The sequence below is a fragment of the Balaenoptera physalus genome, assembly GCF_965194825.1.
Source record: "Balaenoptera physalus genome assembly, chromosome: 16".
Taxonomy (NCBI): Eukaryota; Metazoa; Chordata; class Mammalia; order Artiodactyla; family Balaenopteridae; genus Balaenoptera; species Balaenoptera physalus.
Genome location: NC_138898.1, coordinates 85,235,354 through 85,252,869, shown reverse-complemented (window position 1 = coordinate 85,252,869; position 17,516 = coordinate 85,235,354). Strand labels below are relative to the sequence as shown.

General features: G+C 43.9%; 1 protein-coding gene across 4 annotated transcripts in view; it reads left to right on the top strand.

Moving 5' to 3' along the window:
• The window catches only part of COL26A1 (collagen type XXVI alpha 1 chain), a 172,301-nt gene that overhangs the window by 69,412 nt on the left and 85,373 nt on the right, over positions 1-17,516 (top strand). For 3 of the 4 annotated variants that reach the window (XM_082431242.1, XM_082431240.1, XM_082431243.1), the window contains exon 3: positions 5,876-5,979. In XM_082431242.1, coding sequence (XP_082287368.1) covers positions 5,876-5,979 — 104 coding nt within the window. The remainder of the gene's footprint in view (positions 1-5,875; positions 5,980-17,516) is intronic. The other variant, XM_082431241.1, reaches the window with a different exon arrangement.

Below are 17,516 nucleotides of genomic sequence, written 5' to 3'. Positions count from 1 at the left end.
CTTGAATGGGATGTTGTTTTGCCTTCAATATTCTCCTGTCTGAGGGATAAAACACTTCAAAAGCCAGGCTTCAAACAATGCTTATGTCATCCAGGCTTTCTTGTGATGGTGATAACAAACGGGAAGCGAATGCTTGCTCACATATCTGAATGCTCTAGGGCTCTCCGAGTGGTAGATTAGGAAAAACTTTAATTGGAACCCTGCAACATTTCTACCCCAAGGCAGCCTTACACGGTGTTCGAATGCCTTGAATCCTGGCATCGTCTTGGACTCTTGATGAATGTATGTACGCTCTGGCATACGCTTCCAGAACAAGCTCATTTCATCGACATTTAATATTTGTTCTGGCAAATATTTCTCATCCACAATTATCCTCTGAAGCTCTTCCTTAAAAACTTTGGCACCTTCAGTATTGGCACTTGCTGCCTCACCGCTGACTTTCACATTATGAAAATTATGCTGCCTTTTGAAGCATTGGAACCGGCCATAACTTGGGATAAACATTTGCATTATTTGTAGAATCATCAACACACTTTTTTAGTGTATGGAAAGACTTCTTGCCTTAGCCTGGATGGTCAGTAGGCTAAGTGGTATGAACTTCTGTACCTGGTCTTCCATCCACATGACAAGTTTTTTTTTTTCTTTTTCTTTTCTTCTTATTTATTTATTTATTTGGCTGCACCGTGCGGCTTGCAGGATCTTAGTCCCCCCGCAAGGGACCGAACCCTCACCCTCAGCAGTGAAAGCGCGGAGTCCTAACCACTGGACCACCAGGGAATTCCCAGACAACTTTTTTTTTTTTTTTCATGTCATCCGTCAGCCCAGCCCTTTTCTTCATGATGACAGTGAATTTAACCAATGCTGATGATTTCACTGCATCACTCATTTGCTTCTTATCCTTTAAGATGGTCAAGATGGTCAATTGCCAAAGTCCTAACTCACCTGCGACGGCTGTTACTGGCTTACTGCCTTCATGCTGGGCAGTTATCTTGAGTTTCATCTCAAGAGTAATTGCCCTCCTCTTCTTCTTCTCACCAGAAGCAGGAGACAAAGATGGGCATTTTGTAGACACAATGGGATGGGAAAACGCGAAACACAGTATCGAAAAAAATGCTGGTAACGCAGTACCCTGTTGAGTATTGGTTGTTTACCCTTGTGATCGCAGGGCTGACTGGGTGCTTCCCATCATCACCAGAGAGTACCGTACCCCATATGGCTAGCCTGGGGAAAAGATCAAAATTCAAAATTCCAAGTATGGTCTGTATTGAATGCGTATCACTTTCGCACCATCGTGAAATCCAAAAAATTGTAAGTCAAACCATCATAAGTTGGGGACAATCTGTGTTTTACTGCATGTAAATTATATTTTAATTTAAAAAGAGAAAACAAATCCATTACAATGTGAGGAGTGAACTCAGCGCTTTCCTCCCTGGCACTGACCACCGCGCATGGCCACATTTTCACGAGTGTGATACAGGATTAGTGCCACCAGCTCTGGCAGAGTGGAGCTCGTGCTGCCTCCTTCATTCTTGTATCCCCAGTGCCCGGCACATGGCAGGCACCCCACACGTAAAACCAAGCTGTGTACAGGGTGTTGGGGGTACTGAGGAGGGAGCCTGTCAGCTCTGGCTGGGGCTGGGGGTGCTTCACAGAGAAGGGGATGTGGAGTCACACCCTGAAGCCTCTTGGGGATTTTTCTCAGCAGAGTAAAGAAGGAGGGGTGAGTAGGCAGAGGAGCCTGCATGTATGTGCAAAGGCCCAGAGGCAGGAAGAGCTGCTTGTTTGTGCTGTGGTGGGAGGAGTGGAGGGGAGAAAGGTAGGCAGGGCCTTATTTGCTGACCTAAAGGGTGTGGTCTTAAGTCTATGGGAGCCATGGAAGGTTTTGAGAGAGGGCAGTCACAAAAGCGGATCTGCATTTTAGAAAGATCAGTGGGTTTGCAGACTGGAGCCCAGGGGAAGGGCTGGGAGTTCTTCATGGAGGGTGAAACGATGGGGACAGAGCATGAACACTTGCACCTGCCCTGGGCATTCAGGAGAGATCTGAGGGTCTGAGCCCTGGCCTGCTGGGCTGGGGAAGCAGCGCCACCTACTGGCTCGCCCTGCTCCTGGACTTCGCAGGCCACCAGGATGCTTCTGGTCCCGCAGTGGGACAGGCCAGCCCGTGGCCCTCAGAAGGAGGGGGCAGAAAGAGACCTTCTCTGGGGGATGAGCTCTCCCTCTGGTTCAGGGGCCTGAGATCAGTACCTTGTGCAGATGCAGGGAGGAACAATGTTCCCCTATACTGAATGAACACAAATTAGTATTACTAGGTTCTGCTAATTCTGCCTGGGTTTGGAACCAAGTTCCACCACCTTCTAGCAGTGTGACCTTGATAAAGTTACTGAAGCTCTCAGTGCCTCAGTTTCCTCATCTGTAAATTAGGAATAGTAATAGCATCCACCTGTCAGGGTTGTTATGAGTCAGCAAATGTAAAGCACTCAGAACGGTGCCTGATACGTGGTAAGTATGCAAAGCTCTTACTATAGCTATTATTATTTTATCACCATCATCACTCAGGGCATGAAGTGAGGAGTGCCTGGCGCCTTTGGAGGGCTCATGGGCTGCAGGCCGAGGGGCAGCCTATGGCACAGGGGGCCTGAGGGCAGCTGTGGCAGCTGGAGAAGGGCTGGCCCCCGTGGCTAAACAGCTCAGACTCTCTCCTGACCACAGTGGGGACAGGCGAAAGGTGCTGGCCAGGAAGAAAGGGGTCAGATCTGTGTTTCGCAAGCGCAGCAGCTACAGGTCCCTTTCTGCTGTCACACGTGCTCTCCCAGGGAGCCCCAGACCCAGCATCGCAGTCCTCAGCGGGCAGACCCGGAAATGGGCTCAGGGAGGTTAAGGAACGTGTGCAATTCACATCGTGAATCAGGGGCAGGGCTCTAAACTCTCAGCTTATGCCCCCACAGCCCGGGGCTCCATCTCCTCCATGGTGCAGTGGTTATGGGAGGGATTCCATAGCTTTTCCGGTCCCTCTCAGCCAGAGCAACAATCTTCTTTCAAGAATTAATTTTAAAACTGACTTTTTAAATTGAAATTAAAGCGTCTTCCCTTTCCCAGCTGGGCCAGTTCCTGGCTGGGAAATTTGCAGCAGGAAGAGGGTGTGAGCGTGTGTGCATGTGTGTGTGTGTGTGTGTGTGTGTGTGTGTGACAGCATGTGTGTGAGCATGTGAGTGTACATGTGAGTGAGAAATCGTGTGTGTGTTTATCATACAGACAGTCTATTTGGACTCCTTGGACCCAGGCTCGCCTACCCACTTATGTCCCCCCAGGCTCCTTCTATAAGGAGTGGTGACAATGACTGGTCTTCTGCCACCCCCCACCCCCTCCCCAGTGGCCTATGCCAGCTGCTTCCTGCCGTGGATCTGAGAGTCCAAAGGCCTGCATTTGCTCTTGGGCACTTCTCCGTGCAGACTTCTGGCTCCTCACTCGAAAGTTCCAGCCCCTGGCTGCACACTGCCAGCCCCTGCCCCCCCCCACCGCCCCCCCCACCCCCCGCCGCTTCCCACTTAGAGCTCCAGAGGGAAGCTGGTTTGCCGGAATGTTTACGAAACATGAGTGAGAGGATTTTTTTTTTGAAAGAAAAATTAGTGTAGCAGGATTCTTCAGATTTAGTGCAGTATTTCTGAAATTCAAAACCTGACTTATGTATTTTCCTGTCAACAGTGCATCTCAAAACGTCACGCCTGCTGCCACCAATTAATTCATAATTTTCCCATTCACGATTAAGTTGCTTGGTGTCAGCAGATGCAAATTCTGTGAAGTCATGCAGTTTTGCTTTCAAGAGGAAGTTGTGCAGACTTTATCAAGCAGCCAAGTTATAATGATGCATGTAAATCGAATAATAAAGCCGAATTTTTGCCCCTCGTGAAAATCAGTCATATGTTTTTGTGTTTGTGTGTGTGTGTTCATTGAGGTATAAGTGATAGATAACATTGAATTAGTTTCAGGTGTGCAACATAGTGATTCAATATTTGTGTATGTTGTGAAATGATCACCACAAATAAGTCTAGTTAACATCTATCATCACAAGTAGTTACAAAAATTTTTTTTCTTGTAATGAGAACTTTTAAGATCTACTCTCAGCGATTTGCAAATATGCAATACAGTATTATTAACTATAGTTGCCATGCTGTACGTTACATCCCATGACTTATTATAACTGGAAGTTTGTGCCTTTTGACCACCTTCACCCATTTTGCACTGCTCCCTATCCACCGTCCCCCAGCTTCTGGCAACCACCAGTCTGTTCTCTGTATCTATGAGCTTGGTTTGTTTTTATTTTTTTGTTTTTAGATTCCACCTATAATGGAGATCATACAGTATTTGTCCAAGGTCTTTCCATGTTGTCAAAAATGGCAAGATTTCATTCTTTTTTATGCTGAATAATATTCTAGTGTGTGTGTGTGCCACATTTTCTTTATCCACTCACCCACTGATGGATACTTTGGTTGCTCCCCTATCTTGGCTATTGCAAATAATGCTGCAGTGCACATGGGGGTTCAGATATCTTTTTGAGTTAGTGTTTTCATTTCCTTTGGATAAACACCCAGAAGTGGATCTTATGGTAGTTTTATTTCCAACTTTTTTTAGCAACTACCATACTGTTTTCCATGGTTTCCAATTTACATTCCCATCAACAGTGCATGAAGGTTCCCTTTTCTCCATATCCTCACCAACACTTATTTCTTGTCTTTTTGATAATAGCCATTCTAACAGGTGTGAGGTGATATCTGTTTGTGAGGTGTGGTTTGGTCATATATTTTATATTCACTATTCTTGGAGTTTCACAAAATAGTATCAAACTTATTTTCAAGAAAAATTTCAAAATTGTGTGAAAATTTACCATGGAATCCCACAGCAGTTTGCAGGAGCATTTTGTTGCTGCAAGGGCCCCACTACTGAATTGCAAGTTTTCACTGAAGTGTCTCTCTCTCATCTATCAGGCTGGGATTTTCTCAAGGATGGGACTCCATTTTATTAATCTGTGACCACAGTATTGCATGTAGTTGATGCTCAATAAATATTCATTGGGGACTTCCCTGGCAGTCCAGTGGTTAAGACTCCATGCTTCTACCGCAGGGGGCACGGGTTCAGTCCCTGGTTGGGGAACTAAGATCCCACACGCCACGGGGCGCAGCCAAAAAAAATACGTATATATATTCATTGGATGAATCAACCAAAAGAAATAATGATTGGGAAAAAGGTTGGAGTTAAGTGACTTGTGGGTGGTTGGAAGTTGTACAGGTTCTAATGATATTTTTCTTTTCCTTATTCATTATCTTGGGCTGCCTTAACAAAATATCATGGACCAGATGGCTGCAATACAGAAATTTATTTTCTCAGCCAGCCACCTCTCTGTGTCCTCACATGGCCTTTGTTCAGTGTGTGCATGTACGCAGAGAGAGATCTCTGTCTGTCCTCCTCTTCTTAAAAGGCCACCAATCTTATTGGATTGGGGCCCCACCCCTCTGACCTCATTTAACCTAATTACCTCTTCAGAGCCTATGCTTAAGTACAGTCACAGTGTGGGTGTTAGGGCTTCAACATATGATTTCTGGGAGACACAATTCAGTCTGTAGCAGTCATTTCCCCACCCTAGGGGGCCACCCTTGGAGACTCGTGGGAAGGCAGAGCTGGAAGGGACTTTACAATGCACCCGACACAGAGAGGGGTGGTCACTCGCCCAGGGCCGCATAGCCTGTGGGAACAGAGCTAGGATGATGGGCTCTACTGCCTGGGGGGCTCCCAGAGCCCTAGGCTGGGTGGTTTCAGCAGGAGTGGGATCTGGGGTGGGCGGGTAGGTGCTCACACTGTCCTGACTCTGCCCTTGTGTTAGTTACAGGACTCTGATCAGACCCACGTACAGAGTGTCCTACCGCACAGTGACGGCGCTGGAGTGGAGGTGCTGCCCTGGCTTTACCGGGAGCAACTGTGACGAGGGTGAGTCCGCCGGGGGCAGGGGGCAAGAGGAGGGGGTGCTGGCCGGGCCGAGCTTCAGAGTCTACGGATGCTCCTCCCTCCCCTGCCCTCCTTCTGCGAGCAGCTCTCCTTTCTTCCACATTCCTTCCTTCTTTTTCCTAAGCATCTCTGAACCAAATGCTCGGGACTGGCCAAACTGGGGTGAGCCCGGCACCCTGCCTGTGGGCACAGAGGTGGGGTCCCGTGTGCACTGCTTGGGCCAGGCATGAAGGAGAATCGTAAGCCCTGGCTTGGGGAGGAGATTCAATGTACAGCCTATTTCTTCTGCTCTGGCTCTGACTTACCCCAGAGCCGGGGCAGGCAGAGCTGGATATCTGGGCTCCTGAGCAAATGCAGATGAGGAGCCAGGAGCCTTGAAGCCACGCTGGTTGTAGAATAAGGCAGATGGACCTGGTGGGCGGCAGCAGCAGGAAGACCTCACCCTGCTGCCCTGGCCCTGTTGCTGGGCAGGTGCCCAGAGGGAGGAGGGGAGGTCGGGACCCAGAGCCGCAGCCTTCCCTCTGAGCCCCGGAGCCAGGCTCAGTCTGGCACTGGAGCTTGATGGGCCCAGAGAGCAGCGCTCAGGTGGGATTCAGAGACAGCGACAGAGCCCATCCCCGCAGCACTCACATCCAGGGACAGTGGGTCCTGCCTGACAAACAGGTTCGCAGCCCACCTGGTTTTCCAGAAGAGCTGGGCAGTCCCAAGGCTCAGGGGTCAGTTTTGAATTTGGAAACAGTAGTTCTCCTCAACCTCGACTTTCTGACAAAATGATCCTCTCTTATCTTTTTTTATTACCTAACTTACTGATTTTAGTTATATGTATATTTAAAATATAAGTACTCTATATGTGTATGCTTTTATTGTAAACTGCCTAAAAGTCTTTGGATTACAAATAATAGCCTAAGAACAGGAAGGGCAGTAATAATAATGATGCTGATGGTTCAGTGAGCCTGTGGCCCAAAGCTGAGCTGAAGGAAGGGGTTGGGACGTGGAAGAGTCCAGTGGTACCTCCTTTACTGGTTTGTGAGCCTGATTCTGGGAAGGGAGGTGGACAGCCTCAGGGGCTGGCCCATACTTGGGGGGCACAGGACTGCCTGGGCCTTTCTTTGGGGAGAAACAGAAGGGACCCCAGGTGTGAGGGGCTGAGGGGAGGCCTGGCTCCCCCAGGTGAAGGTGTGGGTGGCAGGACTTTGTGCTTTATGTGTTGAATGACCACGGCTCACACTGGGTCCCTTGTTGAGGCCGGAGGCCCTCAGAACCAGGATTTGGACCATGGTTTTGGGAGAGACCTCTGGTCCCTCCAACAGAGTAGAGCAGACCTGTCCTCTGGATTCTGCGAGGGGCTGGGGAGACAGGGCGTTCAAGGGCAGTGACTGATTTACCCTTGAGTAACTGACTCAGCGCTTTTCAGTGACCAATAAAATGAATACCGTTGGCTCTACCCGATGAAGTACTGGCTTGCCATCAAGACCTCAACTTTAGAAGCCCTCCCTAAGCCTTAGGAAGGCTCCTGGGTCCTTCTTTCAGCTCCGGAGCCTCCGAGGGCCCCCCACCCCCCGCCACCTCGTCATCGCCTCAGCCAACTGTAATCATGTGTCTTCACGCTGGCCTCCCCCCGCCCCTTGCCACCCTGCAGGGCTGTCCAGTTCCTCTAGGGGTAACTAAGCCGCACCCGAATGGGGCCCCTTCCTTCCTCTCTTGGAAACACTGCAGTGCTGGAGCGTATATGTTTTTCATCTCTCTTCATATTCTCTTCATTAGAGAAATGAATGAACCACGAGATGAAGTGTAAGTCTCAAAATGTGTAAGTCATAATTCTCACACAAGTGGCTTGTGAGCGTGCGTTGTATTGAACTCATGGATTGTGGAACCAGCAACATGGCAAAGCTGATTCAAAAGAGATTAGAGAAACTGATAGATATGCAGATTGGGGTCCCCAAGACCACGCTTAGGTTGCTGCCCTGAACCAGAGCTCTTAGTGGGACTCAGCTGTGTACACACGGTGGCTTCCTGCATGGATGAGATGTTTCTAGCCCCTCTGGTGGTTGAGCTGGCACAAGGGATGCCCCCAGAAATCACAGTGTTGGCGTAAACTATCTGGCCCAAGGCTCCCAGACCCTCTTACCAGATAGGACATTTCAAGAGCTTAGAGATACCTCCCAGGAGCCAAGTGCAAAGGCCAGACCTCTCTTTGGGTTAGGTTAATCCTTTACTGATATGTGTGTGTGTGTGTGTGTGTGTGTGTGTGGATACACATATATATGAATATATGCATATATAATGCATATATTTCATACATATGAAAATATAGGAACTATGATATATTTTAAATATATATGAAATAAGAACCTGAAATAAAATCGCTACGTTAGATCCTACAGGACAATAAAAACAAAACCTTTGGGGTTATCCTCTCTACTGAGCAGAAATTGTTTACATATCCCCAGTTTTGTACAAGTTAACATCCAACTTTGCAGAACCTGGGCTGAAATCCACAGTGAATGGCAAGTAAACAAGGTGAGCTTCCCCCAGGATGTCCCATGGCCCTTGGGTGGGCTCCTTAGAGAATGCTGTAGCGTGACATTAAAAGGTTAGGCCATCACCTTTTTGCGCACGTCCATGTTTTGGGTAATTCTTGCAGACCGAATGGACGAAGCACAGCATTTGGCGAGCAGCAGACCTGGCATGTGTGTGGGGCAATCCTTGTCCTCAGGGAGGTTCTGCCCATCAGGACAGGAGTAGGCTCAAGCAGGGCTGGGGGCCCATCCTTCCTGGGAGAGGAGATGTAACTGTGAACTGGTCAAATGCCCCCAAAGGTGCCCGCCCTTGAGAGCTTAGCACCTCACCTCCAGAAGAAAGCTCTGACCTGGTAGACCACAGGGATAGGGATTATCAATGCACTCACCGGAAACGTCTGGGCGTCCTGAGCTAATTATTAAGAGGTGTCGACACCACTCCAGACACTGTCAGCCTCAGAGTCTCTGCCAGCCCCTCCCTGGTGGAGGAACCTTCCAGATTCGCCCACTTCGATGAGGGATGCGTGTTCATCTTAGGGCATGGGATGAGGCTTGCCTCTTTCAGGGAGTGTCAGGGTTGAGCAGCCCCTTCCCAGCTCTGAGCACGAGGGTCCTGGGAACCCTGCGGGGCTGAGGAATTCCTGGGAGCATGAGGCCCTGGGCTGAGGTCGGGACTGGCTCCTGTAAGCCCCGGTAAAGACTTTGCATTCCCAAACATGAAACAGTAATGACAGAAGACAAAATCAAGGCGGTGTCCGTGACTTCAGACACATTCCTGAGATGGTTGTGGAGGGGTCTGGACCATGAACTCCCACTCGGTTCCCAGTCCAGCCTCTCTGGAAAGCCAGCAGGTCAGAGGTGCCCTCCTCTGTGGTTTTGCTTTGGTTCAGATGAGATTCCCCAGGAGAAGCATCTTTCTCTGCTGTGTCTGGCTTTCCTTCCAAGCTGTCAGGTCTCTGGTCTTAGGACTTGGGGCTGGGACTGCCTGGGGGTAGGTGGCTCCTGCCTCCCAGGTGGCCTGTCTCTGGGCCTGCTTCCCCCCTGCTGGGTCTCCCCATCCCTTTCCTCCCTGGACACCCCAGGAGTGCTGGCCCGAGGCTTGGGGATACTTTCCTCCATAGATAAGTCTATATACAGTTGATCCTAATTATTTGAGGATTCTATATTTGTGAATTTGGCCTACTTGCTAAAATTTATTTGTTACCCCCCCCCCCAAATCAATGACCACTTTTGTGGTCATTCACATCTATGTGCAGAGTGACAGAAAATTTGAGTCGCCTAACACGTGTGTTACCAGCTGAGGTTGAACAAGGTGACCCTCTGCTTCCTCGTTCCAGTTCTCATGCAAACAAGTGTCCTTTTCATGGTCTGTTTAGTGCCGTGATTTTTGCATTTTTGTGCCCCCCCCCTTTTTTTGTGACAATTCCCTTGTCTAAAATGTCCCCAAGCATAGTGCTGTCCAGTGTTCTTAAGTGCAAAAAGACTATGATGTGCCTTCCTGAGAAAATATATGCGTTAAGTAAACTTTGTTCGGCATGAGTTATAGTGCTGTTGGCTGTGAGTTCAATGTTAGTGAATCTACAATATATATTCAATAAGATGTCTTTAGATAAAAGCCCACATAAAACAAGGTTATGTATTGATTAGCTGACGAAAATGTTGTGACCCAGACGCTCACAGGAACCAAATCCTGTATTTCCCCCATGAGTGATGGTTCAGTATTCACTAATTCAGAGTTCTGGGGACTTTACGAAATGTAACTACCACGAATAAGGAGAATTAACTGTATCTGGGGATCTATAACATCTATCTAGAAATATTTTTTTTCTTATTACAAAAGCAAGTACGTGTTCCGTGTAGAAAAAGTGAAAACATCCAGAATTATACCTCTTAAGGTAACCTCCAGTCTCACTTTGGTGAAAAGCCTCCAGACCTTTTTCTGTGCTTACATATCTGTTGTACTCTACATGCTGTTTGATAACTTTCTTTTTCACATAAATTGTCATGAACATCTCTCCTTGTCAATAGGTTGCTTTCTCTCATATCATTTTCAGTGGTGTGGAGTTTGGGTATACACTTTATTAACTATCCCCCACTAAAAGATATTTAAGTTGTTTCCATTTTAAAAATTGCTGTAAACATCTTTTTTTTTTTTAACTGAGGTAAAATTCACATATACAGAGTACACCAATTTTAAGTGTACAATTTGATGAGTTTTGATAAATGCAGACATGTTTCCATCACCTCCCAGAAAGTTCCCCCCACTTAGCAACCTCTGTTCTGATTTCTATCATCAGAGATCAGTTTTACCTATTCTTGAACCTCATGTAAATGGAACCATACAATATATATTCTTGTGTATAGTTCCTTTCACTTAGCATAATGTTTTTGAGATTTATTCATGTTGTTACATGTGTATCAGTAGTTTATTTTTGTTACTAAGTATTGTTCCATTGCATAAATAACCACAATTTTATTCACCCATTCTCCTGTGGATAGATGTTTGAGATATTTCTAGTTTTAGCCTTTAAGAATAAAGCTTCTGTGAACATTCTTGCATATGTCTTTCTATCAATATGTATGTTTTTACTTCCCTTGGGTAAATTCCTAGGAGTGGAATTGCTTGGTTGTGGTGTATGTTTAACTTTATAAGAAAGAGCCAAGCTGTTTTCTAAAGTGGTTTTACCATGTTACACTCCTATTAGCAAAGTATGTTCTAATTGCTCCATATCCTTGTCAACATTTGGTGTTGTCAGCCTTTAATTTTAGTCATTATAGTGGGTATGAAATGCTTTCTCATTGTGATTTTAATTTGCTCTTCCCTGTTGACTTATGATGTTGAGCATCTTTTTGTATGCCTAACTGATGTGCTTACTAGCCATTTGTATATCTTCTTTTGTGAAGTGTCTTTTCAAGACTTTTGCCTTTTTTTAACTGAGTTGCTTAATTTTAATAAGAAACAGCCAAATTGTTTTCCAAAGAGATGTTAACGTTCTATACTCTCACAAGCAAAGTGTTCCAATTGTTCCACATTCTTGCTAAGATTTGATGTTATTAGTCTTTTTAAATTTAGCTGTTCCAGTAAGAATGGAATGGTATGTAATTGTAATTTCTTCTTTTTTAAGACTGTTTTGACCACTCTAGTTCTTTTGCATTTCCATAAAAATTTTACAGTCCTTTTATCAATGTCTACCAAAAAAAAGTCTATTGGAATTGGGATTAGGATTGTGATGAATTCGCAGACCAATTTGGGGAGAATGGAGGTCTTAATAGTGAATCTTCTGATTCATGATCATGGTATAGCTCTCCATTCATATAAAGCTTTAATTTTTCTCAGCAAAATTTTGTAGTTTTCACAGTGGAGGGCTTGCTTGTCTTTTATTAAATGTATTTCTAAGTATTTCATATTTTTAGTGCCTCTAAAAAATGGGATTGCTTTAAAATTTTTCATATTATAATCATTTTGCTGTTACTATATAGAAATATATTTGATTTTTGAATATTGACCTTGTGTCTGAAAACCATGCTAAATCCATTTATTAGTTCTAGCAGCTTATTTATTGATTTTTTTGGATTTTCTAAATAAACTATCATGTCTTCTGTGAATAAAAACGTTTTTGCTTTTTCCTTTCAAATATTTTGCCTTTTATTTCTTTTTCTTGCCTTATTGGACTGGCTAGAACTTCTAGTAAAATGTTTAATAGAAGTGGTGAGAACAGATATACTTGCTTTGTTCCTTATCATAGGGGAGAAGTTCTCAATATTTCACAATTAATTATTAAATATGTGATTAGCAGCAGATTTTTTATATATGCCATTTATCAGATGAGGACAGTCACTTCTAAGTTTGTTGAGAGTATTTATCAGGAATAGGTGTGAATCTTATCAAATGCTTTTTCTGTATCTATATTGAGATGATTATATTTTTATCCTTTATTATGTTAATGTGGCACATTGCATTGATTTGGAATACTAAACTAACTTTTTGTTCCTGGGAATAACCTTATTATTACTGGGATAAACTTCTTTTGGATACATTATTCTTTTTTATATTTCCATGTTTGTTATTTATCTGTAATTTTCTTTCCTTCTAATGTCTGTCAGTTTTTAATTATGAGGACTTAGCTGTTCTCATCAAAAGACATGGGCATTTTTCCTCCTCTATTTTCTGAAAACTTTTTTTTTTTTTAAAGATCATATTGCTTTTTCCTTAAGAGTTTAATTGAACTTTGAGTTCACAGTGAAACCATCTGGACCTGTAGTTTTCTTTGTGGGGAAGTTTTTGATAACAAATTCATTCTCTTTCATCTATATAGGGCCACACATGTTTTCTATTTCTTATTTTAATAATTATTTACACATTTTAAATCAACTTTATTGAAGTGTAATTTGCATACAACTCATTACATGTATTTAATTTACACACACCAGAAGTATACAGTTCAATAAGTTTTGACCCCATGAATGAATAATTTTCTACATAATTCTCTTTTCTCTGGTATTCCTCTCACCAAATTTGCCTCAGCCTCCCTGTACTCTGATTTCTCTCTCTCCATTTCAGAGAGATTGCCGTGTTCTACCTAGTGTCACCCTCATGTGCTCCAGTGCAGAAAGTGCTTCCAGGAATTACCTTGTTTGTTTTCCTTCTCTCAGGAATCAGTGCTCATATTGTTCAATGTCTGTGTCAATGTTGTGGCATGTGGGCTCAGTAGTTGTGTCTCACGGGCTCTAGAGCGCAGGTTCAGTATTTGTGGCTCACGGGCTTAGTTGCTCTGTGGCATGTGGGATCTTCCCAGACCAGGGCTCGAACCCGTGTCCCCTGCATTGGTAGGCAGATTCTTAACCACTGTGCCACCAGGGAAGTCCCTCATATGCTTTAAATATGAATATGTTATAAACTTTACAATTCAATATTATACTTTTTTGCATTAAACAGTCAGATTACTATTTAAGAAGTGAAGAGAAGGAAAAATAGTCTTCTCTGTACTCCATAGTTATCATTTCCAGTGATCTTTATTTCTTCCTGGAACTCTGAGCCTTCATCCAGAATCCTTTTTCCTCAACCCCAAGAAGTTCTTTCAGCATTGCTTGTAGTACAGATCTGCTTGTAGTGAATTCTCTCGACTTAAAAAAAATTTTTAGTATCTATTTTGCCTTAATATTTATCTATCTATCATCTATCTATATTATATATATATATATCATAAAATACACATAACATAAAATTTACTATTTCAGCCATTTTAAAGTGTATAATTCAGTGGCATTAAATACATTCACAATGTTTTGCAACCATCATGCTATCTAGTTCCAGAATTTTTTATCACCCCAAAGGGAAACCCTACACCCATTAAGCAGTTATTTCTCATTCTCTCCTTCCTTTAGCCCTTGGCAACCACAAATCTGCTTTCTGTCTCTATTGATTTGCCTATTCTGGATATTTCATGTAAATGGAGTCATACAATATGTGGCCTTTGTGTCTGGCTTCTTTTACTTAACATAATGTGGGGTTTTTTTGTTTTTACTTTTGGCTGTGTTGGGTCTTTGTTGTGGTGTGCAGGCTTCTCATAGTCATGGCTTCTCTTGTTGCGGAGCATGGGCTCTAGGCGCATGGGCTTCAGTAGTTGTGGCACGCAGGCTCAGTAGTTGTGGCACGCGGGCTCAGTAGTTGTGGCTCATGGGCTCTAGAGCGCAGGCTCAGTAGTTGTGGTGCATGGGCTTAGTTGCTCTGCGGCATGTGGGATCTTCCTGGGCCAGGGATCAAACCCATGTCCCCTGCATTGGCAGGCAGATCCTTAACCACTGTGCCACCAGGGAAGCCCTTAACATAATGTTTTGAAGCTTCATCCAAGTTGTGGCATATATCTGAATAATGAACAGTATTCCATTATATGGATGCACTACTTTCATTTATTCATTCATCAGTTGATGGACATTTAGGTTGTTTCCACCTTTTGGCTATTGTGATTAGTGCTGCTATGCACATTCATGTACACGTTTTTGTTTGAACACCTGTTTTCGATTCTTTTTAGTATATACTTAGGATTGGGATTTCTGAGTCATGTGGTAATTTTCTGTTTAACTTGCTGAGAGACTGCAAAACTGTTTTCATAGTGGCTGCACCATTTCACATTTCCGCCAGCAAAGTACAAGGGCTCCAGTTTCTACACATTATCTACAATACTTCATTTTCCATTAATTTTAAAATATTTTTATTGAGTTTATAATTGTGGATTGATTTTTTTTTTTCTTTCAGTTATTTTAAAGTTTGGTCATTCTATTGTCTTTTTGCATCCATTATTTCAGGTGAGAATCTGCTGTCATCATATTGTTTCCACACTAAGATTGTTTCCTTTTCTCCTCTGGTTGTTTTAAGATTTTTTTTATCCTTGCCTTTCAGCAGTTTGACTATGATGTTACCAAGTGGGATTTAAAAAATCCTGCTTGGGGTTGTTTGAGCATCTTAGATCTATAAGTCAATGTTTTTGACCAAATTCGGAAAATTTTGTCCATTATTTCTTCAAATATATTTTTCTGCCCTATTCTCTCTGCTCCTCTTGAGATTCCATTTGCATACATGTTAGATTGCTTGATACTGTCATTGAGGATCTTTTTTCCCCTCTGTTCTTCAGATTGGATAATTTCTGTTGATCTGTCTTCAAGTTCATTGACTATTTCTTCTGACTTTTACAATCTTCTGTTAAGCCATCCAGTGAAATTTTCATTTCAGATATTATTCTTTTCAGTTCTAGAATGTCCTTGTGTGTGTATATGTGTGGTTTTTTGTTTTGTTTATGTTTCCCTGATAAGATTTCTGCATATAATTTATTTTTTATCCAAGAATGTATATGTGATAGCTGCTTTTAGGTCCTTGTCTTCTATTTCCAACATCCGGGTCACCTTATGGTTTGTTTGTATTGACACTTTTCTCTCGACTTGGGTAGCATTTCCCCCTTTCTTCTTCCCGTCCTCCCTTCCTTCCTCTTTCTCTCTTTCCCTCTTTCTTCCTTTCTTCCTTCCTACCTACCTTCCATGTTAACAACTTTTGCTTGTGAACTGGACCCTTTGAATGATCTTTTGTAGAGATTCTGGTTTCTTGGGAGAGTGTTGATTTTTGTTGTAGCAAGCAGTTAAATCACTATACATTTGTGAAGGCTTGGTTTTTATACTTTATTGGGGTGGATATGTAAATCTCTTAGACCTGGGATATAGCTTTTTCACCTAAGGCATAGCCTTTCTCTGGTTTCAAAGGCAAGCTTAGTAAGGTGTTAACTAAGCCCCTTAACTTGGAGAGACTCAAGCTCTAAATCACCTTCCTTTTATTGGGTAGCAGCTGATATATCAGCTCAGCTTTTGTAGCCTTCCCACTGTTGTTTTCTGCTGAGCTCACTGGAATCTCCGCTACACATGCACAGTTCAGGGATCAGCCAAGGATTTCAGGGTAGTTTGTACACAGAGTTTGAGGCTCTCTGCTCTATGTTGTTCCTCCCTAATTAGATTTCTTCCCCCAGTTTCCAGGTCCTCTGGCAGCCTTAAGACTAAACAACTGCAGTTTTTGATTTGAGTTTTGGCCACCCTGCACTGCTTGAATTGGGGTGTGCCCTTGGGGGAAAAGCCATGTAATGTAGAATTCACTCGGTGCTATTCCCTTTTTGCAAGGGTTGAATTCCCACCAGTTTCTGCTGGCTTTTTGTTGCTCTCTAGTGCCTTCAAATAGTTGTTTAAAATTTCTTATCTAGAGTTTGTTATTTTTATCTAAAGTGGAATTAGTCTGACACAAGCTACTCTTTCCTTACTGGCACTGGAACTTTACGACCATCTTTTTAGTTAAATCTTTGTCCACACCTTTAATGATTTCCTTAGGATAAATTCCTAAGCAGAATTATTGGGTCAAGGAGCATACACACCATATCAAGGTTTTTGAATCATACTGCCAAATTAGCCCCTAGAAAGGTTGCTGATTACACTGCTGTGGACAGATTGAGAAATTCTAGAGCATAATTTCCCATTGTGGTACCTGACACAGTGCCTGGAACTTAGGGCCTGTAAAGGCTGTTGACTGACTCTGAATCTGGAACATGATTTTTGCCAGTGCTGATCAAAGGAGTCAGCATTAAGCATGGGATACAGTACCGTTACTTCATCACTAAAACTAATTTTAAAAGTGTTCCTTAAGTCACATTCCACCAGTAGATGTCCCTCCAGTGAGTTCAACTGGCTGGCAGCAGAAGTGACACCAACACCTTTACCAACATCATATAATCACGTCAGTATTCCTCACCTCTGAGATGGTATTTTATACTTTCAAAAGGGCCTTCAGTCACGTTATTCTGTATTTCCACAGTATAGATGCCGCTATATACTGTCTGTTTCCACCCCCCCAAATTCATATGTTGAAACCTATTCCTCAAAATATAGGCATATTAGGGGCCTTTGGGAGATAATTAGGTCATGAGGGTGGAGCCCTTATGAATGCGGTTAGTGACCTTGTAAAAGAGACCCAAGAGGGCTCCCTCACCCCTCTGCCATGTGAGGACACTTGAAGAAGACAGACACCTGTGAACCAGGAACTTGGCCAAGTTCATCCAGCTGAGAAGTGGCTGATGCAGAATTGGAACCTGGGTCTCTTGCTCCTGATTAAATGATCCTTACTCTTAGTTACCTGCGACCTTTAAGGTCTTGGGGAATCCCACTCAAATTTGCCCCAGCACAAAGGACAGGTCAGCTGGCTCCTTCATGCAGTACCTGCTGTGGCCTGGTCCCTGGTGTTTTAAAGGCCAGATCTCATGTTGCTTTGGTGTCGTGGAGGAGCTTTGCCTCAAACTCATCAGGAGATGATAAGTTTCATTCAACTAGCGGATGTTTCCTCTGTGTGTGTGTGTGTGTGTGTGTGTGTGTGTGTGTGTGTGTGTGTGTGTGAGCTGGAGTCCTGGCCAGGACAGGAAATGAATCCTCTGGGCCTCCATATGGGCAAGGGCAGGCCTGGGGCGAGGTGGCTCA